This window comes from Symphalangus syndactylus, chromosome 13 (genome assembly GCF_028878055.3).
Source record: "Symphalangus syndactylus isolate Jambi chromosome 13, NHGRI_mSymSyn1-v2.1_pri, whole genome shotgun sequence".
Classification (NCBI taxonomy): Eukaryota; Metazoa; Chordata; class Mammalia; order Primates; family Hylobatidae; genus Symphalangus; species Symphalangus syndactylus.
Window position 1 is genome coordinate 113,787,285 of NC_072435.2, and position 24,278 is coordinate 113,811,562.

Below are 24,278 nucleotides of genomic sequence, written 5' to 3' on the forward strand. Positions count from 1 at the left end.
AGGCACAGTAGCTCATGCCTGTGATCCTAGCATTCTGGGGGCTGAGGTAGGAGGATCACTTGAGGCCAGGAGTTCCAGACCAACCTAGGAAACATAGCTAGACCCAATCTCTACAAAAATTTAAAAATTAAGGCCGGCACGGTGGCTCATTCCTGAATTCCTAGCACTTTGGGAGGCCAAGACAGGCAAATCACTTGAGGTCAGGAGTTCAAGACCAGCCTGGCCAACATGACTAAATCGTATCTCTACAAAAATTACCAAAATTAGTTGAGTGGTGGCACACATCTGTAATCCCAGCTACTCGGGAGGCTGAGGCAGGATTGCTTGAACCTGGGAGGCAGAGGTTGCAGTGAGCCAAGATCACACCACTACACTCCAGCCTGGGCAACAGAGCAAGACTTCATCTCTAAATAAATAAATAAATAAAAAGCCAGGTGTGGTATCACGTGCCTATAGTCCCAGGCCCCCCCAGCAACTGGGACTACAGGTGTATTCCACCATACCCAGCTAATTTTTGTATTTTTAGTAGAGACGGGATTTCGCCACGTTGCCCAGGCTGGTCTTGAACTCCCAGGTTCAAATGATCCACTCACCTTGGCCTCCCAAAGTGCTGGGATTACAAGTGTGAGCCACCACACCTGGCCAAAAAATTTTATTAAAGTTTTGCTGGCCAGGCATGGTGGCTCATGCCTGCAATCCTAGCATTTTGGGAAGATGAGGCAGATGATCACATGAGCCCAGGAGTTTGAGACTAGCCTGGGCAACATGGCAAAACCCCATCTCAAAAACCACCAAAGAATTTGCCAGGCGCCGGGCGCGGTGGCTCAAGCCTGTAATCCCAGCACTTTGGGAGGCCGAGGCGGGCGGATCACGAGGTCAGGAGATCGAGACCACGGTGAAACCCCGTCTCTACTAAAAATACAAAAAATTAGCCGGGCGCAGTGGCGGGCGCCTGTAGTCCCAGCTACTCAGGAGGCTGAGGCAGGAGAATGGCGTGAACCTGGGAGGCGGAGCTTGCAGTGAGCCGAGATCGCGCCACTGCACTCCAGCCTGGGCGACAGAGCGAGACTCTGTCTCAAAAAAAAAAAAAAAAAAAAGAATTTGCCAGGCGTGGTGGTGCAGGTAGGTAGTCCCAGCTATTTGGGAGGCTGAGGTGGGAGGATCACTTCAGCCCAGGAGGCGGAGGTTGCAGTGAGCTGTGATTGTGCCAGTACACTCCAGCCTGGGTGACACAATGAGACCCTCCCTATCTGAAGAAAAAAAAGAAAAGGAAAAGCTTTGCCGAATCCTGTTCTAGAACAATCTACAGCTGCTGCCTTCCTGTTCTTTGCTGTCCTCTTTGACATCAGAATTCACTTATTTCCTTACCCACCACAAATATAGGTTGGCCAGTCAAGAGCTACAAAAGGTTCATTTACATCTCAGTATCTTGAATTCCTTGCTAACAGGAAAAGTTAACTTATCTTCAGCTATTTACTCTTCAGAACAGCAATTTTATTCGAAAGTGACTTTAGAATGCACCACACAGTCTGTGCTAATCAGTTAATGTGTACTTCTCCAATGGGATGAGGTCTGTGGGAAAACTTACAGACTGTGGTATTACCTTTATAGGCAAAATCAACAACCCACTTTATCTTGATCTCCCTAGTGATTGCCACGCAAAGAGCCCATCCCAGCGATCTGCAGGCTCCTATAAGCACCAATCTCTGCTACAGATAAGCTTGGCAGGCCAGGCATGGTGGCTCATCCTGTAATCCCAGCGCTTTGGGAGGCCGAGGTGGGTGGACCACTTGAGGTCAGGAGTTCAAGACCAGCCTGGCCAACATGGTGAAACCCCATCTCTACTAAAAATACAAAAATTAGCTGGGTGTGGTAGAGCATGCCTGTAATCCCAGCTACTCAGGAGGCTGAAGCAAGAGAATCACTTGAACAAGGTCAGGAGATCAAGACCATCCTGGCTAACACGGTGAAACCCCATCTCTACTAAAAATACAAAAAATTAGCTGGGCGTGGTGGCAGGCACCTGTAGTCCCAGCTACCCTGGAGACTGAGGCAGGAGAATGGCATGTACCTGGGAGGCAGAGCTTGCAGTGAGCCGAGATCACGCCACTGCACTCCAGCCTGGGCAACAGATTGAGACTCCGTCTCGAACAAACAAACAAAAACAGATAAGCTTGGCAAGACCCAAATTAATCAATCCTTGGGCAAGAATCACCCCACCTTCTGACCAGGCACAAACAAGTTTTCTTCGGTGTACCCAACATTCCTTTTCCCTAGGAGCCTACACTGTGAGAAGGCATAGCAACACCACCACCAACCCAGACAAAGCGCTGCTGGTGGGTCCATATCAGACAGGCCCATCAGCCAGGAAACATGGATCTTTCCTGAGATTCCCTTTTTTGGAAGTTTGGAGTGAAGGCCACATCACTGGCTAGAGAGGAGCTTCCCATCCCCCAAACCCAACTGAATCCTAAGCCTCTTGGAGGTCAACACAGACCAGCTTCCTCATTGCTCACGTGCTAGCTGGTTCCATTGTTCCCTAAACACTTGCTTGGCCTGAGAAAAACAGACACAGGGAGAGCCTGGCACTGTGTGTCATGAAATCTGACTGGGATCTTTCATGGGCTGATCTATCTCTCGATATCTCAGCTCCTCAAATGCATACGTAAGAGACAACATCTTTTAAAAAAAAGAAAAACACAAAGTTGGCTGGGCACGATGGCTCACGCCCGTAATCCCAGCACTTTGGGAGGCCGAGGTGGGCGGATCACCTGAGGTCAGGAGTTCAAGACCAGCCTGGCCAAAATGGTGAAACCGTCTCTACTAAAAATACAAAAATCAGCCAGGTGTGGTGGCGCACACCTGTAGTCCCAGCTACTTGGGAGGCTGAGGCAGGAGAATCATTTGAACTCGGGAGGCAGAGGTTGCAGTGAGCCAAGATCACGCCACTCCTGGGCAACAGAGCAAGACTTCGTCTCAAAAAAAAAAAAAGTCGGGCCCAGGCACAATGGCTCACGCCTGTAATCCCAGCACTTTGGGAGCCCAAGGCGTGTGGATTACCTGTGGTCAGGAGTTCGAGACCAGCCTGGCCAACATGGTGAAACCCTGTCTTTTCTAAAAATACAAACAATTAGCCAGGCGTGATGGCACATGCATGTAATACCAGCTACTTGGGAGGCGAGGCAGGAGAATCGCTTGAACCCGGGAGGCAGAGGTTGCAGTGAGCTCAGAATGCACCATTGCACTCCAGCCTGGGCAACTAGAGCGAAACTTTGTCTCAAAAAAAAAAAAAAAAAAGCACAGGGTCAGCTAGGCACAGTGGCTCACCTCTGTAATCCCAGCACTTTGGGAGGCTGAGGCAGGCAGATCACTTGAGGTCAGGAGTTCAAAACCACCCTGGGCAATATGGCAAAACAAAACCCTGTCTCTACTAAAAACACAAAAATTATTCAGGCGTGGTAGTGGGTGCCTGTAATCCCAGCTACTTGGGAGGCTGAGGCAGGAGAATAGCTTGAACCCGGGAGGCGGAGGCTGCCATGAGCCGAGATCAGGCCAGTGGGGGTGACCAAGTGAAACCACGTCTCAAAAAAAAAAGTGTACCAGGATATGGGAAGGGCTGTGACACCTTCCCTATCTGACCAGCCTGTCTGCAGGTAAACACATGGCTGTTCCAATATCATACCCACTCCAATTTGGAGGTAGCAGGGATGGGTCAATTGATGGAATAAACAGCTGTGTGGCCAGGTGAGGTGGATCATACCTGTAATCTCAGCATTGTGGGAGGCTGACACGAGAGGATCACTTAAACCCAGTAGTTCAAGACCAGTCTGCTGAGCAACATAATGAGGCCCTGTCTCTGCAAAAATATTTGTTTAATTAATTTATTTATTTACTTATGTATTTTTTTGAGATGGAGTCTCACTCTGTCACCCAGCTGGAGCGCAGTGGCGAAAACTCAGCTCACTGCAAACTCCGCTTCCTGGGTTTCAAGTGATTCTCCCACCTCAGCCTCCTGAGTAGCTGGGATGACAGGCATATGTCACCACGCCCAGCTAATTTTTTTGTATTCCTGTTTTTTTTTTTTTTTTTGGAGACGGAGTCTCGCTCTGTCGCCCGGGCTGGAGTGCAGTGGCACGATCTCGGCTCACTGCAAGCTCCGCCTCCTGGGTTCACACCATTCTCCTGCCTCAGCCTCTCCGAGTAGCTAGGACTACAGGCGCCCGCCACCACGCCCGACTAATTTTTTGTATTTTTAGTAGAGACGGGGTTTCACCGTGGTCTCGATCTCCTGACCTCGTGATCTGCCCGCCTCGGCCTCCCAAAGTGCTGGGATTACAAGCGTGAGCCACCACGCCCGGCCAGTTTTTTTTGTATTCTTAATAGAAATGGGGTTTCACTATGTTGGCCAAGGCGGTTTCAAACTTCTGACCTCAGGTGATCTGCCCACCTTGGTCTCCCAAAGCGCTGGGATTACAGGCGTGAGCCACCACTCCCGGCCTAAATTTAAAAGTTGAAAAAAAAAAAAAAGAAAAAAGAAAGAAACAGCCTTGGCAGCCCTTAACTGCTCTGGACCAAGGGATTTCTGTACATTTAGAAGCAGAGTCCCAATCCCAATGGCAAGACCCTTCAATCTCACCTTTCAATTAACAAGGAGCAGTGCACACTCTTGTTGTGAGATGAGTGATGAATGGACACCGCAGGTGCCCATTCCAGGCAGGTTGAATTGCCCTGGGCCTACAGAAAACCTGACCTCCTACAAGACAGAGACACCATGAAAGGGGCCGGGCAGAGACCAAACTACACTGGTCGCGGTCAAGAGATCTTTACTGGAGGTATCGAGCGGTGGAGGTATCAAGTGGCACCACACAAGGAGAAGGAAGAGAAGAGAGGAGAAGAGAAGAGAAGAGAGAGAGCTGCTGGTGTGCTGGGTTTTATATCCCTTAGGCCTACGTGGGGCGGGCCCAAGGGAAGGCGGGAGATGCTGCTTTCTGATTGGCCCTCCTTTGGCGGGTTCAGACAGTGCCCGGTCAAGGAGGGGAGAAGAACCCGGAACCGGCGCCATTAAGGTACCCCTGTTACCTAACACACCAAATGCCCACCGATGGACAAGCAGAGGACCAGGGAGTAAGGAGAGAGAAATCCAGCAACCTCCCTACTGCCATTTCCATGTTTCTACAGCATCTCTGTCCATTCACATATCCCCAGCCACTTGCAGATAACAAATTGTCATATCTTGGGATTTGTTCCCCCTAGATTCCAAGGCCATGTTAGAATGTTTCCAAATTGTTCTCCTTAAGAGAAGGAGGGGGCTGGGCAAGGTGGTTCACATCTGTAAGCCCAGCACTTTGGGAGGCGAAGGAGGGAGGACTGCTTGAGTCCAGGAGTTCAAAACCAGCCTGGGCAATATAGGGAGACCTTGTCTCTACAAAAAAACTAAAAAATTAGCCAAGTGTGGTGGCACACACCGTTAGTCTCAGCTACTTGGGACGGTGAGATAAAAGAATCACTTGAGCCTAGGAATTCAAGGCTGTAGTGAGCCAAAATCACACCACTGCACTCCAGCCTCGGTGACAGAGTGAGACCCTGTCTCAAAAAAAAAAGAGAGAGAGAGAGAGAAGGAGGTAATGTGACCCAGCTAGCAACCACATCAGTGAAAAGATCTGGGCACATAGAGTCCCCAACCCACAGCAAGACCTGTTTGAAAGACCCAAATGAGGCCAGGCGCAGTGGCTCATGCCTGTAATCCCAGGACTTTGGGAGGCTGAGGCGGGCAGATCATGAGGTCAGGAGTTCAAGAACAGCCTGGCCAACATGGTGAAACCCCGTCTCTACTAAAGATACAAAAAATTAGTCAGGCGTGGTGGTGCACGTCTGTAATCCCAGCTACTCGGGAGGCTGAGGCAGGAGAATCACTTGAACCCAGGAGGCAGAGGTTGCAGTGAGCTGAGATTACACAATTGCACTCCAGCCTGGGTGACACGGTGGGACTGTCTCAAAAAAAAAAAAAAAAAAAAAAGGACCCAGATATAAACTGGTTGATTGTTGAGAACTTGAGATGGACTATCCCATGGGAATCCCATCGCTAGCTTAACCACTGGATCCAGTTCAAGTGTGCTGAGGGCTACATGAGTTTATCTCATTAATGCATACCACAAATTTGTAACACGTTCCACTGTTACCCTCGATTTCACAGACAATAAAACTAACGTTGGAGTTCAAGCGACTTTCCCAAGGTCACACAGACAACAACAGCTAATAGAACGTGGATTTGAAACTAGTCATCTGGACCACTCTGCAATACCACTGTCATCCCAGAAAGAGAGGCTGAATCAAACCTAATCTATTTTCCCAAATCTATGCAAAAATGAGGGCCAACTCCAATCAGAGATGTCACGCCCTCCCCGCTGGCCACTGTCAGGGGAGCAACACCGGGTTCCGAGGCAGAGAGGGGTCTGATGTTTGGCCCAGGGACCTCCTAAGAAGAGAACCAGGAGACCAACCCCAGAGGGCTCTGGTGTATTTGAACCAAAGGGTATCTGTGTCTGGTTTTCACAAACAAGCCCTGCATCAGTGAAGGACCCCATGTATTTCCAAGTGAAGAAATTTCCATACTATGAATCACAGCACAGTAACTAAGACATGCACAGGACTTCCCTGGAGGGAGTGCAAAGTGCCACCGGAATTCAGTGACATTTTTATTCCTTTTTTTTTTTTTCTTTTGAGACAGACTCTTGCTTTGTCACCCAGACTGGAGTGCAATGGTGCAATCTCAGCTCACTGCAACTTCCGCCTCCCCAGTTGAAGCGATTCTTGTGCCTCAGTCTCCCACATATCTGGGATCACAGGTGCGCGTCACCACACCTAAGCTGTGTATTTTTAGTAGAGATGGAGTTTCACCATGTTGGCCAGGCTGGTCTCAAACTCCTGACCTCAAGTGATCCACCTGTCTCAGCCTCCCAAAGTGCTGGGATTAGAGGCGTGAGCCACTACACCCAGCCATGAGTTCAGTGGTATTTTTAAAGTTGCAAGTTCACGTTCACTGTAACAAGACCTTGCCTTTATCTCCCTACAGGGCAATCATGAAACCAATCCATCCGCCAATAAACTTAGCCAATGATTAACAAATCAGTGTCTGATCAAGTCATCATAAACTAAAGAGAGTGATGATAAAGAAACAAAAATTTGCAATGTCACCTTACTCCACTGTGGATAAAAGATAAGGTTATTCATTGATGAGATGGACAGGAAGGGATGACTAATTATTTTGGGCAGGTGGACTGAGGGAGACCAGCGAGCACTTGCCCGTAGGCTCACAGTGGGAACCAAACAGTCGGGCCAAGATGGGTGACATTTTTTTATGCACCCCTTCATTCCTGGCATCACCCAAGAATTTATCTATGGCCTCTCCAGACACAGAAACACTGCTCTAATGGACGATGCCCTAATCTTTGAGAATTGGCAGAAACCTTAGACATCATCCCAAAACCGAGAAGTGTCCTGGAGGCCTCTCTTTCCTTTATCCTCTACTTCTGATCCAGCAGCGAGTCCTGCTGGTCTCCTTCCAAAATATTTTCCAAACCTGTGCATTTTCACCAAGGCCACTGTCACCACCCTGTCTGGTCACCGACTCTGTATACCTCCAATTGGCTTCCCTGTTTTATTTCATCAGCTCTTCTTGATACCAAACACATACATTTTCCATGTGCAAATGAAATGGTGCCACACTCCTGCTGGAAGCTCCCGGAGTTTCTCCTGCACACAGAATAAAATCACAACTCCTAGCCAGGCACAGTGGCTCACGCCTGTAATCCCAGCACTTCGGGAGGCCGAGGCGGGTGGATCACCTGAGGTCAGGAGTTCAAGACCAGCCTGGCCAACATGGTGAAACCCCATCTCTACTAAAAATACAAAAATTGGCCGAGCGTGGTGGTGCGAGCCAGCTACCCGGGAGGCTGAGGCAGAAGAATCGCTTGAACACAGGGGGCAGAGGTGGTAGTGAGCCGAGATCACGCCACTGCACTCCGGCCTGGGTGGCAGAGCAAGACTCTATCTCAAAAAAATAAAAAATAAAAAAATAAGGATATCAGTCAAACTGGGCTAGTGCCCACCCTAATGATGTCTTAACTTGATTGTATCTGCAAAGACCCTATTTCCAAATAAGCTCACATTCGTAGATACCAAAGGTTAGGACTTCCACACATCTTTTTGGGGGACATAATTCAACCCATAGCACAGGTCCTACTTGGCCCCAGTCTAGCCTGGCCTCCCGTATTTCACACGGCCTGCCCTCTTACACACGAGGCCCCTGCCACGCCAGCCTTCTCCCTATCTGAGAATGCACCACACTCAGCTCAACCTGTCCTGTTCTGCCTGGAAAGAGAATTGGCAGAATTCTTCTCCTTTTATTTTTTCAGAGACAGGGTCTCTCTGTCACCCAGGATGGAGTGCAGTGGCATGATCATGGCTTACTGCAGTTTTGATCTCCTGGGCTCAAGCGATCCTCCCACCTCAGCCCCTCAAAATGCTGGGATTACAGGCATGAGCCACTGTGCCCAGCCCTACTTACCAATCAGTTTAAATGTCACTACTTCAGGCCGGGCGCGGTGGCTCACGCTTGTAATCCCAGCTTTGGGAGGCCGAGGCGGGCGGATCACAAGGTCAGGAGATTCAGACCACGGTGAAACCCCGTCCCGTCTCTACTAAAAATACAAAAAATTAGCCGGGCGTGGTGGCGGGCGCCTGTAGTCCCAGCTACTTGGAGAGGTTGAGGCAGGAGAATGGCGTGAACCCAGGAGGCGGAGCTTGCAGTGAGCCAAGATCGCGCCACTGCACTCCAGCCTGGGTGACAGAGTGAGACTCTGTCTCAAAAAAAAAAAAAAAAAAGTCACTACTTCCAGGCCAGGTGCAGTGGTTCATGTCTGTAATCCCAGCTTTTTGGGGGACCAAGGCGGGTGGATCACTTGTGGTCAAGAGTTCGAGACACGCCTGGCCAACATGGAAAAACCCCATCTCTACTGAAAATACAAAAAAATAGCCGGTTTGGTGGCACACATCTGTAATCCCAGCTACTCAGGTGGCTGAGGCATGAGAATCACTTGAACCCGGGAGGCAGAGGTTGCAGTGAGCCAAGGTGGCACCACTGTATTCCAGCCTGGGCGACAGAGGGAGACTCTGTCTCAAACAAACAACAACAAAAAAGTCACTACTTCCAAAATCTCCCCTCTGGCCTCCCAATTTAAAATGTTTCAGGGGCTGGGTACGGTGGCTCACGCCTGTAATCCCAGCACTTTGGGAGGTCGAGGCGGGCGGATCACAAGGTCAGGAGATCGAGACCATCCTGGCTAACATGGTGAAACCCCGTCTCTACTAAAAATACAAAAAATTAGCCAGGCGAGGTGGCAGGCGCCTGTAGTCCCAGCTACTCGGGAGGCTGAGGCAGGAGAATGGCGTGAACCCGAGAGGCGGACCTTGCAGTGAGCCGAGATCGTGGCACTGCACTCCAGCCTGGGCGACAGAGCAAGACTCCGTCTCAAAAAAAAAAAAAAGTTTCAGAAAAATCACATTAACTTGTTTCTCATCTGTCCGCCCCACTAGGCTGCTCACTCCTCAATGGCAGAGACCTTGTCTGCCTTCTTCACACCTGTGGTCCAGTGCCTAGAACAGTGTCTGGCATCAAGCTCTCAATGAGTCTGTGCTGAATAAAGGAATTATTAGGTTCTTTATTTTACAGATGAGGCATCTTGGATCCAGAACAGTGATCACATGGGTATTTCCCTATTTTATTATTATTATTATTATTATCATTTTTTTTTTTGAGACAGAGTTTCACTCTTGTTGCCCAGGCTGGAGTGCAATGGCGCAAGCTCGGCTCACTGCAACCTCCGTCTCCCAAGTTGAAGCGATTCTCTTGCCTCAGCCTCCCGAGTAGCTGGGATTACAGGTGCACACCACCACACCTGGCTAATTTCTTGTATTTTTAGTAGAAACGGGGTTTCACCATGTTAGCCAGGCTGGTCTTGAACTCCTGACCTCAGGTGATCTGCTCACCTCGGCCTCCCAAAGTGCTGGGATTACAGGTGTGAGCCACTGTGCCTGGCTATTTATTTATTTATTTATCCAGCCTATTCTATTTATTTTTATTTTGAGGCAGGATCTCACTCTGTAGCCCAGGTTGGAGTACAGTGGCACCATCTTGGCTCACTGCAACCTCCATCTCCCAGCTCCAGCGATCCTCCCCACTCCGCCTCCTGAATGGCTGGGACTACAGGTGCATGACACCATGCCCGGTTAATTACTATTTTCTAAACTTTTCGTAGAGATGGGGTCTCACTACATTCCCCAGGCTGGTCTCAGACTCCTGGGCTCAAGCAATCATCCCGTCTCAGCCTCCCAAAATGCTAGGATTATGGGCATGAGCCACCGTACCTGGCCTCCCATGGGTATGTCTACTAAACTACATGCCCCGAATCCAGAGCATGGATGTCCTTCTAATCCAGTGACCAGCAAACTCTCTCTGTAAAGGGCCAGAGAGCAAATAAATTTGGCTTTGAGGCCCATAGAATCTATGTTACAACCACTCACCTCTGCCATAGTTAGTAACAAAGATAGAGATAATATGTAAATGAATGAATGTGGCTATATTCCAATAAAACTTTATTTACAAACACCAACATTTCAATTTCATATGATTTTCTTTTTTTTTTTTTTTTTTTTTTTGAGACAGGGTCTTCCTCTGTCACCCAGGCTGGAATGCAGTGGTGTGATCACAGCTCACTGCAGCCTCAACCTCCCTGGGCTCAAGCGATCCTCCCACCTCAGCCTCCTGAGTAGCTGGAACTACAGGCACACACCATCACACCCAGCTAGTTTTTTCACTTTTTGTAGAAACGGGGTCTCGCTATGTTGCCAGGGCTGGTCTCAAACTCCTGGGCTCAAGTCATCTGTCCGCCTCAGCCTCCCAAAGTGCTGGGATTACAGACGTGACCCACTGCACCTGGCTTTCATATGATTTTCATGTCACAAATACCCTTTTTTTTAAAACCATTTAAAAATATAAAAAATATTCATAATCGGCCAGGCATGGTGACTCACGCCTGTAATCCCAGCACTTTGGGAGCCCGAGGCAGGCAGATCACAAGGTCAGGAGATCGAGACCATCTTGGCTAACACGGTGAAACCCCATCTCTGCTAAAAATACAAAAAAAAAAAAAAAAAATTAGCCAGGCGTGGTGGCGGGCACCTGCAGTCCCAGCTACTAGGGAGGCTGAGGCAGGAGAATGGCATGAACCCGGGAGGTGGAGCTTGCAGTGAGCTGAGGTCGCGCCACTGCACTCCAGCCTGGGCGACAGAGTGAGACTCCATCTCAAAAAAAAAAAAAAAAAAAAAATTCATAATCTGCAGGCCATACAACAGCAGGCGATAGTTTACAACCTCGCACTCTAAATTCTTTTTTGAATAATTTTTTGTAAATATGGAGTCTCACTATGTTAACCAAGCTGGTCCCAAACTCTTGGCTCAAATGATTCCCCTGCCTCAGCCTCCCAAAGTGCTGGGATTACAGGCATGAGCCACAGCACCCGGCCTGCGGTAAATTCATACATGTGTATCGGCAGATATGATAGACTGTTTTAGGAAAGTGCAATAGGAAAGGTGGCTTATGCCAAGCCCTGTACTTAGCACCGTATTATAAGAGTGTTTGCTATAGCTGGACACGGTGGCTCATGCTTGTAATCCCAGTACTTTGGGAGGCCCAGGTGGGCAGATCACGAGGTCAGGAGTTCGAGATCAGCCTGAGCAACATGGTGAAACCCCGTCTCCACTAAAAATACAAAAATTAGCCAGGAGAGGTGGCAGGTGCCTGTAATCCCAGCTACTTGGGAGGCTGAGGCAGGAGAATCACTTGAACCCAGGAAGCAGAGGTTGTGGTGAGCCGAGATTGCATCACTGCACTCCAGCCTGGGCAACAGAGTAAGACTATGTCTCAAAAAATAATAATAATAAAATAAAATAAAAATAAATAAGAGTGCTTGCTACACCCGACAAGGCAGGCAATGTATTATCCCCCATTAACAAATGAGGAAAACTGGAGCTCAGAGATATGAAGCTACTTATTCAAGGTGACACAGAACTCAGTGACAGCCTTTGCACTGGAATTCAGGCAGTCTGAATTGACTCCATGTTTTTTTTAGAGGCAGGGTCTCCCTATGTTGCCCAGGCTGGAGTGCAGTGGCTATTCATAGGTGCAATTATGGTGCATTGCAGCCTGGAGCTCCTGGACTCAAGCAATCCTGAGTAGCTGGGACTACAGTCCCACACCACTGCACCTGGCTTTGATTATGATATACTGTAACTTTGTTACATAATAAAATGGTATTTTTTTTTTTTTTTTTGAGACGGAGTGTCGCTTTGTCGCCCAGGCTGGAGTGCAGTGGCACAATCTTGGCTCACTGCAAGCTCCGCCTCCCGGGTTCACGCCATTCTCCTGCCTCAGTCTCTCCAAGTAGCTGGGACTACAGGTGCCCGCCACCACGCCCGGCTAATTTTTTGTATTTTTAGTAGAGACGGGGTTTCACCGTGGTCTCGATCTCCTGACCTCGTGATCTGCCCGCCTCAGCCTCCCAAAGTGCTGGGATTACAAGCGTGAGCCACCGTGCCCGGCATAAAATGGTATTAATAGCAAAGATGATATTAACAACAAGCTAAAAATAAAAGCTTATTAATATGCCAGGAGCCTTTTAAAGCACTTTATTTGTTTATTTTTCTTTTTTTTGAGATGGAATCTAGTTCTGTCACCCAGGCTGGAGTGCAGTGGCACGATCTCGGCTCACCGCAACCTCCACCACCCGGGTTCAACCGATTCTCTTGCCTCAGCCTCCCGAGTAGCTGGTATTACAGGCACCCACCACCATGCCCGGCTAATTTTTGTATTTTTAGTAGAGATGGGGTTTCACCATGTTGGCCAGGCTGGTCTTGAACTCCTGACCTCGGCTGATCTGCCCGCTCGGCCTCCCAAAGTGCTGGAATTAAAGGCATGAGCCACCATGTCTGGCCTAAAGCACTTTATAAACTGGTATCTATTATTCACAGCAATTCTAAGAAGCAATAATTTTTTTTTTTTTTTTCTGAGACGGAGTCTTGCTCTGTCGCCCAAGCTGCAGTGCGGTAGCACGATCTTGGCTCACTGCCACCTCTACCTCCCAGGCTCAAGCGATTCTCTTGCCTCAGCCTCCCAAGTAGCAGGGATTACAGGCGTAAGCCACCATGCCTGGCGAATTTTTTTTTTTTTTTTTTGAGATGGAGTCTCACTCTGTTGCCAGGATGGAGTGCAGTGGCACAATCTTGGCTCACTGCAACCTCCACTTCCCAGGTTCAAGCAATTCTCCTGCCTCAGACCCCCAAGTAGCTGGGACTACAGGTGCACGCCACCACGCCCAGATAATTTTTTATATTTTTAATAGAGATGGGGTTTCACCATGTTAGCCAGGATGGTCTCAATGTCTCGACCTCATGACCCACCCGCCTCGGCCTCCCAAAGTGCTGGGATTACAGGCGTGAGCCACTGCACCCGCCGGCATTTTTTGTATTTTTAATAGAGATGGGGTTTCACCATGTTGGCCAGGCTGGTCTCGAACTCCTGACTTCAAGTGATCCACCCGCCTTGGCTTCCCAAAATGCTAGGATTACAGGCATGAGCCACTGCGCCCAGCCATAGAAATTCTTTTTATCTCCATTTTACAGGTGAGGAAATAGAGGTGTGAGAGGTCCCTCAGCTTCCAAGTGGCAGGGCCCAGAATGAATTCCAGGCCATCCGAACCCAAAACCCATATTCCTGACCATGGTCTCCTCCTTTCCAAGGCTCCGAGCACCTCTCCAGCCCCGGTCCCTGCCAGCCCCACTTACTGGCCACCTGCAGCCACACTTGGAACCACTGAGTCACATTCAGGATCTCCTGGCAGGTATAGTTTCCCTCATCTCCCAGGCTCAGCGACTCAATGTGCAGGGAGGTGGCATCCACTAGAGAGAAGCGAGGCTCAGCTGGCTGGAGGCTAGAGTTGGACGAGAGAAGGAAGACAGGCTCCGAGTCGTTCCGGTACCAGGTCACCAGGCCCCTCAGTCCCGAGATGCTGCCACAGTGCAGAGTAACATTCTCATGAACTTCTCCAATGACAACAGCCTCCAATCCTGCACAAGGCAAGATCAAGCTATTACTACCCTTCTTAATTTCTTTTTTTTTTTTTTGAGACGGAGTCTTGCTCTGTCGCCCAGGCTGGAGTGCAGTGGCGCGATCTCGGCTCACTGCAAGCTCCGCCTCCCGGGTTCACGCCATTCTCCTGCCTCAGCCTCTCCGAGTAGCTGGGACTACAGGCGCCCGCCACCACGCCCGGCTAATTTTTTGTATTTTTAGTAGAGACGGGGTTTCACCATGGTCTCGATCTCCTGACCTCGTGATCCGCCCGCCTCGGCCTCCCAAAGTGCTGGGATTACAAGCGTGAGCCACCGCGCCCGGCCTACCCTTCTTAATTTCTAAACAATGTCCCTTTTTGGACAGTCCTCTTGTATTAGGATTTTTTTTTAAATCAGGTATATATATATATATTTTTTTTTCCAAGACGGAGTCCCACTGTGTCACCCAGGCTGGAGTGCAATGGCACTATCTTGGCTAACTGCAACCTCTGCCTCCCGGGTTCAAGCTATTCTCCTGCCTCAGCAACCCAAGTAGCTGGGATTACAGGCGCATGCCACCACGCCCGGCTAACTTTTGTATTTTTAATAGGGACAGGGTTTCACCACCACATTGGCCAGGCTGGTCTCGAACTCCTGACCTCAGGAAAGGTCAAGCTCATGCCTGTAATCCCAGCACTTTGGGAGGCCGAGACGGGTGGATCACAAGGTCAAGACATCGAGACCATCCTGGCCAACATGGTGACACCCCGTCTGTATTAAAAATACAAAAAATTGTGGCCAGGCATGGTGGCTCACGCCTGTAATCCCAGCACTTTGGGAGGCCAAGGTGGGCGGATCACCTGAGGTCAGGAGTTCAAGACCAGCCTGACCAACATGCAAAAACCCTGTCTCTACTAAAAATACAAAATTAGCCGGGCGTGGTGGCACATGCCTGTAATCCCAGCTACTAGGGAGGCTGAGGCAGGAGAATTGCTTGAACCTGGGAGGTGGAGGTTGCGGTGAGCCAAGATCGCATCATTGCTCTTCAGCCTGGGCAACAAGAATGAAACTCCGCAAAAAAAAAGAAGTACAAAAAATTAGCTGGGCATGTAGTCCCAGCTAGTTGGGAGTCTGAGGCAGGAGAATCACTTGATCTGCCCGCCTCGGCCTCCCAAAATGCTGGGATTACAGGCGTGAGCCACCATGCCTGACCGTATGTGTTCTTAAGATGCAAAAACACATACAGAGCAGCTGGGCATAGCGGCTCATGCCTGTAATCCCAGCACTTTGGGAGTCCAAGACAGGCAGATCTCCTGAGGTCAGGAGTTCGAGACCAGCCTGGCCAACATGGTAAAATCCTATTTCTATTAAAAATACAAAAATTAGCGGGGTGTGGTGGCACATGCCTGTAATCCCAGCTACTCAGGAAGCTAAGGTGGGAGAATCGTTTGAACCCGGGAGGCAGAGGCTGCGGTGAGCCGAGATTGCGCCACTGCACTCCAGGCTGGGTGACAGAGCGAGACTCGGTCTCAGAACAAAACAAACAAACAGAAAACACATACAGAACTTCTGGTATGTTGGGACTCTTGGCCAGTCACTGACAATAATGAACTTGTAGTAGGTAACAAACATAGCCCCAGTTGTCCACCCAGCCTGCCCACCATCCATGCCCCACATCACTGGGGGGCCATCCCACTCTTAGTGAGGACTCAGCCATGAGCCCTGTTTTGGCCAATGGGATGTTGGGAATGTGACACAAGCAGAGTCTTTAAGGCGTTTGTCTATAATCACTAGAGAAATGCAAATCAAAACTGCAATGAGGCCGGGAGCAGTGGCTCATGCCTGTAATTCCAGCATGCTGGGAGGCCGAGGGAGGCAGTTTCACTTGAGGCCAGGAGTTCGAGACTAGCCTGGCCAACATGGTGAAACCCTGTCTCTGCTAAAAATGCAAAAATTAGCCAGTCATGGTGGCGCACGCCTGTAGTCCCAGCTACTCAGGAGGCTGATGCATGAGAATCACTTGAACCCAAGAGGTGGAGGTTGCAGTGAGCCAAGATTGTGCCACTGCACTGCAGCCTGGGTGACGGGGCAAGACTCTGTCTCAAAAACAAGAAAAAAGCAAACAAACAAAGGCCGGGCTCCACGCCTGTAATTCCAGCACTTTGGGATGCCGAGGCGGGTGGATCACCTGAGCTCAGGAGTTCGAGACCAGCCTGGCCAACACGGTGAAACCACCCCGTCTCTACTAAAAATACAAAAACTTAGCTGGGCGTGGTGGTAAGTACCTGTAATCCCAGCTACTCGGGAAGCTGAGGCAGGGGAATCACTTGAACCCAGGAGGCGGAGGTTGCAGTGAGCCGATATTGTACCACTGTACTCCAGCCTGGGTGACAAGAGTGAAACTCTGTCTCAAATACATAAGTAAACAAACTACATGGTACAGACCCAAGTTGTCTCAGTGGCTCCAGCCTGGCCCATTCTAGATCAGCCTTCAGCTAGTCATCGATCCCCAGGCAGATCAGCAGAGCCACCTAACCAACCACCCAAGCCTGTGGGTAATAAGCACTACTGTCATTTTGGGGTTGTTTCTTATGCAGCATTACTGTGGCGATAAATAATTGATACAGAACCCAAGTGGCTTTATTTGCCTAGAAATCCAGAAGGGGTAGAAAGAAGAGGGCTTTGGCTTTGTTTCCACTGGCCCGCTGCTCTCTCTGCCTCTCCCTCTCTCTCCATCTCAAATGGCCATAGAGTTCAAGTTTTCTCAGAAGCTCCATGCAAGAATGGGCTGGCAGTAGGAACCGTGTGCCCACTTTGGACAAGGCACTGGGAATCCCATGGTGGACACAACACACAGAAACCTCCAAGAGTTCACAGTCTAGGGAAGAAAAGAGAGAATAAACTGGCAAGTACAATGCAGTGTGATAAACACCAAGATAAGGCCTCAGAGAAAGGGCTCCTAAGTCCAACTAGGGCAAATGTCAGGAAACACTTCCCCCAGGAAGCCAAACTGAGATCTGATGGACAAGTAGGAATCAGCCAAGAAAAGGTGAGGATGGGTTCCCAGGCAAACGGAGCATGTTCAAAAGCCCACATCAGCAGCCGCATCGTGTTAGAAATACAACTTATTGGCCAGGCGCGGTGGCTCATGCCTGTAATCCCAGCACTTCGGGAGGTGGAGGCGGGCGGATCACGAGGTCAGGAGATCGAGACCATCCTGGCTAACACGGTGAAACCCCGTCTCTACTAAAAACACACAGAAAAATTAGCCGGGCATGGTGGCGGGCACCTGTAGTCCCAGCTACTCGGGAGGCTGAGGCAGGAGAACGGCGTGAACCCAGGAGGCAGAGCTTGCAGTGAGCCAAGATCGCACCACTGCACTCCTGCCTAGGCGACAGAGTGAAACTCTGTCTCAAAAAAAAAAAAAATACAAATTATCAAGCCTCACCCCAAAACACCTAAATCAGAAACTGTGGGAGAGCAGCAGCCCTTTGTGTTTTATTTATTTTTAACAAATCAGCAATTTTTTTTTTTTTTTTTTTTTTGAGATGGAGTCTCGCTCTGTCACCCAGGCTGGAGTGCAGTGGCACAATCTCGGCTCACTGCAAACTCCGCCTCCCGGGTTCATGCCATTCTCCTGCCTCAGCCTCTCCGAGTAGCTGGGACTACAGGCGCCCGCCACCACGCCCGGCTAATTTTTTGTATTTTTAGTAGAGACGGGGTTTCACCATGGTCTCGATCTCCTGACCTCGTGATCCGCCCGCCTCGGCCTCCCAAAGTGCTGGGATTACAAGCGTGAGCCACCGCGCCCGGCCTACAAATCAGCAATTATTTAACTTTTTTTTTTTTAAGAGATGGGGGTTGGGGAGGGAGGGGTCTCACTCTGTTGTCCTGGACAGTCTTGAACTCCTGACTTCAAGCGATCCTCCCACCTCAGCCGCCCAAAGTGCTGGGATTACAGGAGTGATTCACTATACCTGGCCCAGCATCTGTGTTTTAGCAAGCCCTCCAAGTGATTCTGATGCCCATTGAAGACTGACAGGTGTCCGGGTTTGGCGGCTCAGGCCTGTAATCCCAGGGCTTTGGGAGGCTGAGGTGGTAGGATCACTTGAATCCAGGAGATTGAAGCTGTAGTGAGCCCCGATTGTGACACTGCACTCCAGCCTGGGCAGCAGAGAGATACCCTGTCTCTTTTTTTGTTTGTTTCATGTAAATAATTATTTTTTTCTTTTTTAGAGATGGAGCAGGCGGTCGGGGAGTCTCACTATGTTGCCCAGGCTGGCCTCGAACTCCTGGACTTAAGCATTCCACTCGGACCCACCTCGGGCTCCCAAAGCGGTGGGATTACAGGCTTGAGCCACCACACCCTGCCAACCCTGACTCATAAAAAAGACTGACAGGTGCTAACGGGCATTAGACTGTCTCTAGGTAACAAGAAGCAAATGCAACCCATTTTGCTGAGAAGTTTCACAATTGTCCAGCCCCCTCCAAAATCAAGACCCAATACAAAGAGGCTGCAGGAATACGAAGATGGGCAGAACCTGTTGGGGTGATTAAAATGAGGAATTAGTGGTGATGGCCGTATAACCTTGGACTACACTAAAATCCCCTGAGTCGTACACTTTAAAAGGGTGAATTTTGTGGCATGTAAATTATATCTGAATAAAGCTGTTATAGAAAAAATAAACTGCCACCTGCCCCTGGCAATCCTTCCCATTTAAGTGAAAGAGTAATCATTATCTGTATTTGGCCTCTTGTCTGGTTAGAAGGGGCTCCCTTTGAAAGATCTGAAGCCAGCCTGAAGCCCCAGGAAGTTCTGATTCTCTCACCATTTTGGCCACACCATTCCCAAAAGACCTTTCAGCCAAGTCAGGATGAAAAACAAAACAAAACAAAACAAAACAAAACAAAACAAAACAAAACACCAAATTTTAAAAACTAAGCCACTTGCTGAAAGGTGAAGAATGCCATCTAATGATAGAGATTCCAAAACAGCAAGAAATGCTTCTGAACAATCACTTTAAAAAGCAGGTGAGGGGCGGGGGCGGTGGCTCACGCCTGTAGTCCCAGCATTTTGGGAGGCTGAGGCAGGTGGATCACTTGAGGTCAGGAGTTGGAGACCAGCCTGGCCAACATGGTGAAACCTCATCTCTACTAAAAATACAAAAATTAGCTGAATGGCCGGGAGTGGTGGCTCCCGCCTGTAATCCCAGCATTTTGGGAGGCCGAGGTGGGCAGATCAGGAGCTCGGGACCAGCCTGGCTAACATGGTGAAACCCCGTTTCTACTAAAAATACAAAAAATTAGCCGGGCGTGGTGGCACACACATGTAATCCCGCCTAGTCGGGAGGCTGAGGCAGGAGAATCGCTTGTACCTGGGAGGCGGAGGTTGCAGTGAACAAAGATCGCGCCATTGCATTCCAGCCTGGGTAACAGGGCAAGACTCTGTCTCAAAAAAAAAAAAAAGCAGGCAAGAATTCTTTTTATTTATTTTTTTGAGATGAAGTCTCGCTCTGTTGCCTAGGCTGGAGTGCAATGGCGTAATCTCGGCTCACTGCAACCTCTGCCTCCGGGTTCAAGTAATTCTCCCGCCTCAGTCTTCTGAGTAGCTGGAATTACAGGCACCCGCCATCATATCCTGCTAAGTTTTTGTATTTTTGTAGAGACGGGGTTTCACCGTGTTGGCCAGACTGGTCTTGAACTCCTGACCTCAGGTGATCTGCCCGCCCCGGCCTCCAAAAGTGCTGGGATTACAGGCGGGAGCCACCGCATCAGCCAAGAATTGTTTTTAAATTATTAGGACTGGGAACCCAAATTATCCAGTGGCAACCCCCACAATGGAAAGGAAGATGAAATTTAGAGTTACAGATGCAACATGTCTTCATGCGACCTGCAGACCTGCCCCTTGCCTAACTCCTTGGCAAAGAAATAAAGGAACAGTGGCTTGGAAAAAAGCCGTGGTGAAACTTTAGTCTTGGAACTTGAGCTAACATTGTTTTCTCCTTCCAGGCGTAGAATGACATGATCACAAAAGAAACCATTTGAAGACATTTCACTTCTCCTGGCTTGGCTTACTCCATTCTTTTTTAAACCACTGTATCTGAAGGTGACTTTGGAGATCATCTAGTCCAGAGATGTGGCTGCCCTGTGGGCTGGGTTGAAGATGAGATTGAGTTCTGGCTCAGTGGAAAAGAACACAGTCATCGATTAGTGATGTCTGACATAGACATGGAAGGGGGAGTTCTTGCCTGGCAGTCCTATACCTTCTCACTTTACTATTGAGAAAATTGAGATTTAGGAAGATTAAGTTATTCAGTTAAAGTCCCAAGCAAATCACTGGGAGATGTGGGATTGTCACTGAGGTCACTTTACCCTGGTCTCCTGCACCAGACAGGATGCAATGATAAAATACAGTAACAATTTTAGAAGTCATTCGTATGGTGTCCAGAGGGTCCTTTTTGCCCCCCAACCTTAAATGTACAATAGGAAACAGAAGAGGAAGTAATATAAACTCCCTGATGCTGCCCATGTATTATTATTTACAGAGTAAGAGTTATACCCAAACTTTTATTTATTTTTTTTAAAGCAACTTTTCCCAAGAATAACCTAGGATTTCCAATCCAGGGTAGCTAGTGGATGCATATAAGTTGTCTGGCATTGAATGTCAGGAGAAAAATTTTTTCCCCAAAAACTCCCAACTTAAAAAACAAACACATGACAAAAATACGCCAAGCTCAGGAAGCCCCCTGGCATCATACATAAAGGTGAAGCAGGTCTGGGCATCAAAATAGCTGGGCAAAGGCCCAACACAGTGGCTCACACCCATAATCCCAACACTTTGGGAGGCCGAGACAGGAGGATCGCTTGAGTCCAGGAGTTTAAGACCAGCCTGGGCTCAAGCGATTGTAGAGACCGTCTCTACAAAAAAATTTTAGATATTAGCTAGGCGTGGTGGTGCACGCCTGTAGTCCCAGCTACTTGTAGGCTGAGATGGGAGGATCAGTGCAGTGACTGCGCCACTGCACTCCAGCCTGGGCAACAGAGCAAGAGCCTGGCTCGGAAAAAATAGTGGAGATACGTTCCCCATGGGGTGGGTGGCAGTCAGCCTGAAAGCCAGGTCATTCCAGCAGGATGACCTCATCCCAGGGTTCTCACTTCCCAGGTTCCTGGTGTTCATCGTGCAGGAAACACTGCAAACAGCTGGGGAGACGGGAATACTTGACAACCACCTTTCACGTCCAGAGATGACCAACAGGGAACTGTCCTTCCCCCCCGCCACACACACCCCAGCACAGTGATTACTCAGCCAAATGCCTGCAGGGCCAGCGGGTAACACCCATGACTGAAGGTGGGGGTGCAAATATTACAACAGGGAGAGGTGGAACAAATTTGGGCTCACATGCCCTAGATAATAGGATGACCACTGCCCAATTCCAACTGGGAAAACAGGCCCCGTGTTGCCAGACCTTCAGATTTTTCCAGATAAACTGGAAATCTAGAGATGTTATTGTTTTTAAGTGGTTGGTTAAAAAAAAGCAAAATAAAATTGTAGGAGCCTAACAATTAGGAACTTTTGGCACTTGTTGCTAAGAAGCTCCAGCATAATTTACAACCCATCTCCAGAAACGTGGAAGAGGAGACCAGTTGGGTGGAGCAGACCCGGGAACACAACAAGTAGCGCTCTGCCTGCATCCTGGCAAACTTCACCACCTCCTGGCTCCATCTCCTCTCCCTGCACCCCAGCCTCCTCCCAGCTTGTTACACTCCCAGCACACAGTAGGCATGCACAGTAGGCATGCTGGTGAATTAAATTCAAATATATATAAATAGTTCAATCTTTTCACATTCTACATATTTTTGTAAGCACCCCTCAATTCTTTTTTTCGTAGCAAAGCAGACCATAGATGAAGCATTTCAGACCTTTTGTCAATCATGTCAAGTGTGAGGGGAAGTCTTTTGTAAGTCAGCCAAGTATTTCAAAATAAAAAGCTTTTCCAAAAGTAAAGGCGGAAGACCCCGCTTTGAAGGCGCTGGTTGGCACAGAAGACTTGCAAAGGTGTGTAGGGAAGTCCACCGGTTACAGGTGTAAGGCGAGTTCAACCTTGGGCAGAGGGAGGAGAAAAATAAAGTGCGAGTCCCGAGTTTGAGCACCAGCGTATCAGGTATTAATAATACCAGAACGCGAATTTACATCCGACGCTTAAAAAAAAATCACTTCCCCGGCACACGTGCCTCTTTATTTGGCGCCCGCACCTCGGCTCGGCTCCTCTGCAGCCTCGCCGGCTGCCCACCCCAGGAGGCTGGGGGTATCTCGCCCTGCACCGGGCGCCCGGGAAAATTCCTTCCTGCAAAGACGGCCGAGCTGCGAGCAGGAAACCGAGACCCTCCTGGGGCAGCTTCTAGGCTGGGGCCACCACGGATCCGGGCGGAGTCGGAGGGAATTGGGTCTCTCGTTGTCCCCTCCCCACCGCTGACTGGGAAAACTCAACTTTTCCCTCCAGATCACGGCCCCTTACCTACGGCGACCCAGCTGGCCAGGAGCGCCCCGAGGCAGACGAGGACGCGGGGCTCGTGCGTACGGCCGCCCGCGGCCATCTCGCCCCAGATCCCGGCTCAGGAAACGCAGGCTCGGGCTGGGCTGGATGTGTGTGCCCCAGGGCCCCGGGGCCCGGGGGACCGAGGGCTCCTCCCAGGTCCTCGGAAAGGCAGAGTGGCCCCACTTTCTCGGCCCCCAGGAAGGATGCTTGGCTGAGCCGGGTGTCCAGGGCCGGGAGCGGCGCTCGGCTGCAGGCTCGGGTCCCTGCTCCCGAGCGCCCTGGCCAGGGAGGGAGGGCGCACCCCGCCCCCTGCGCCCGCCTGCCCACTCCCGCAGGCGGAAAACAACAGGAGCGGGCTCCCTCCCGCCTCCCAGCCAGGCGGGAGCCCAACTTCCTCTACCTTGGCCAGGGAGGAGGGCTTTCTGCCGAGGGCGCGCCGGGCCGGGTCCCGCCGGGCCAGGTCCCGCCGGGCCAGGGGCGGGGCGCGGAGGCTGGGCCCTCCCCTAGTCCACTCCGCCCGGGACAGCAGTACCGAGTCGCGGGGACAGCGGGCGGGACGGAGCCCTGCAGCTGCCGCAGGACGCACCCCCCGCCGCTGCCCCGGGCTGCAGAACCCGGAGGAGGCTGTTGCCAAGCTGCAGAACGCAGGACCCCCCTGGCAGTCCCCGCTGAGCGTCTCGAGGGATTCCCCTCTGTGTCCCTGGGCGCAGGGCGGGCGCCAAGGCCGCCATCGCTTCCTTTTCTTACCCTCTGCAAAAGGGAGCCAGAGAAAGATGATCCCCTGACCTTCAGCCAAAGCAGCCACGAGACTCCTGTTCTCCAGTGAACTGGCTGGGACCACACAGTGAGAGCGAGCGCCAAGGAGTCCTCAGGACGTGTTTCTCAAGAGTTTTGTTTTTGCTTTTCCCCTTTTAGTTCTCCCACCCCCTACCCAGTCAGATTCCCAGGCTAAGCTCCTCGCCTCCCTGCCATGCCCTCATCCCATTCTGTCCTGGAGAAAATGCGGCTTTGATATCCTCAGGAAGAGCCATACATAAAACAGACCTAGGAGAAACTTCCTGCTTCGAATAATAATAATAATAATATGGCCAGGCGTGGTGGCTCACGCCTGTAGTCCCAGCACTTTGGGAGGCCCAGGTGGGTGGATCACAAGGTCAGCAGTTCGAGACCAGCCTGACCAACATGGTGAAACCCTGTCTCTACTAAAAATACAACAATTAGCCGGGCATGATGGCGGGTGCCTGTAATCCCAGCTACTGGGTAGGCTGAGGCAGGAGAATCGCTTGAACCCGACAGGCGGAGGTTGCAGGTTGCAGTGAGCCGAGATCGCGCCATTGCACTCTAGCCTGGGCGACTGAGCAAGACTCCGTCTCGAAATAAATATTAAAATTAAAAAAATAAAAAATAAATAAAATCACTTGTTCCATTGTTCAACGGCCCCTTATTGAAATGCTTCTTCCATGAGGAAATCCTCTTGAAACCACTTTAAAAAAAAAAAAGTGTTTCTCTGGTGAACTGAGCCATGAAGCTGAACAGTTTTGCCTTTTTTACTTTTCTGTTTTTTATTTTTTTGAGACA

The 24,278-nt window shown here is 50.0% G+C and overlaps 1 protein-coding gene across 8 annotated transcripts in view; it reads right to left on the reverse strand.

Annotated features, from left to right (window-relative positions):
• VSIG10 (V-set and immunoglobulin domain containing 10) overlaps positions 1-23,258 on the reverse strand; it is a 43,921-nt gene extending 20,663 nt beyond the window's left edge. For 2 of the 8 annotated variants that reach the window (XR_010114953.1, XM_063614556.1), the window contains exons 1-2: positions 22,680-23,079; positions 13,900-14,181 (exon numbers count right to left, since the gene is read on the reverse strand). Coding sequence is in view for 5 of the 8 variants with exons in the window: in XM_063614556.1 (XP_063470626.1) it covers positions 13,900-14,181; positions 22,680-22,758 (361 nt within the window). In the remaining 3 variants the exon portion in view is untranslated. Of the gene's footprint in view, positions 1-13,899; positions 14,182-22,679; positions 23,081-23,100 lie in introns of those variants that run through there. The other 6 variants (XM_063614559.1, XM_063614558.1, XM_063614557.1 and 3 more) reach the window with 5 other exon arrangements.
• Positions 23,259-24,278: the final 1,020 nt, after the last annotated feature.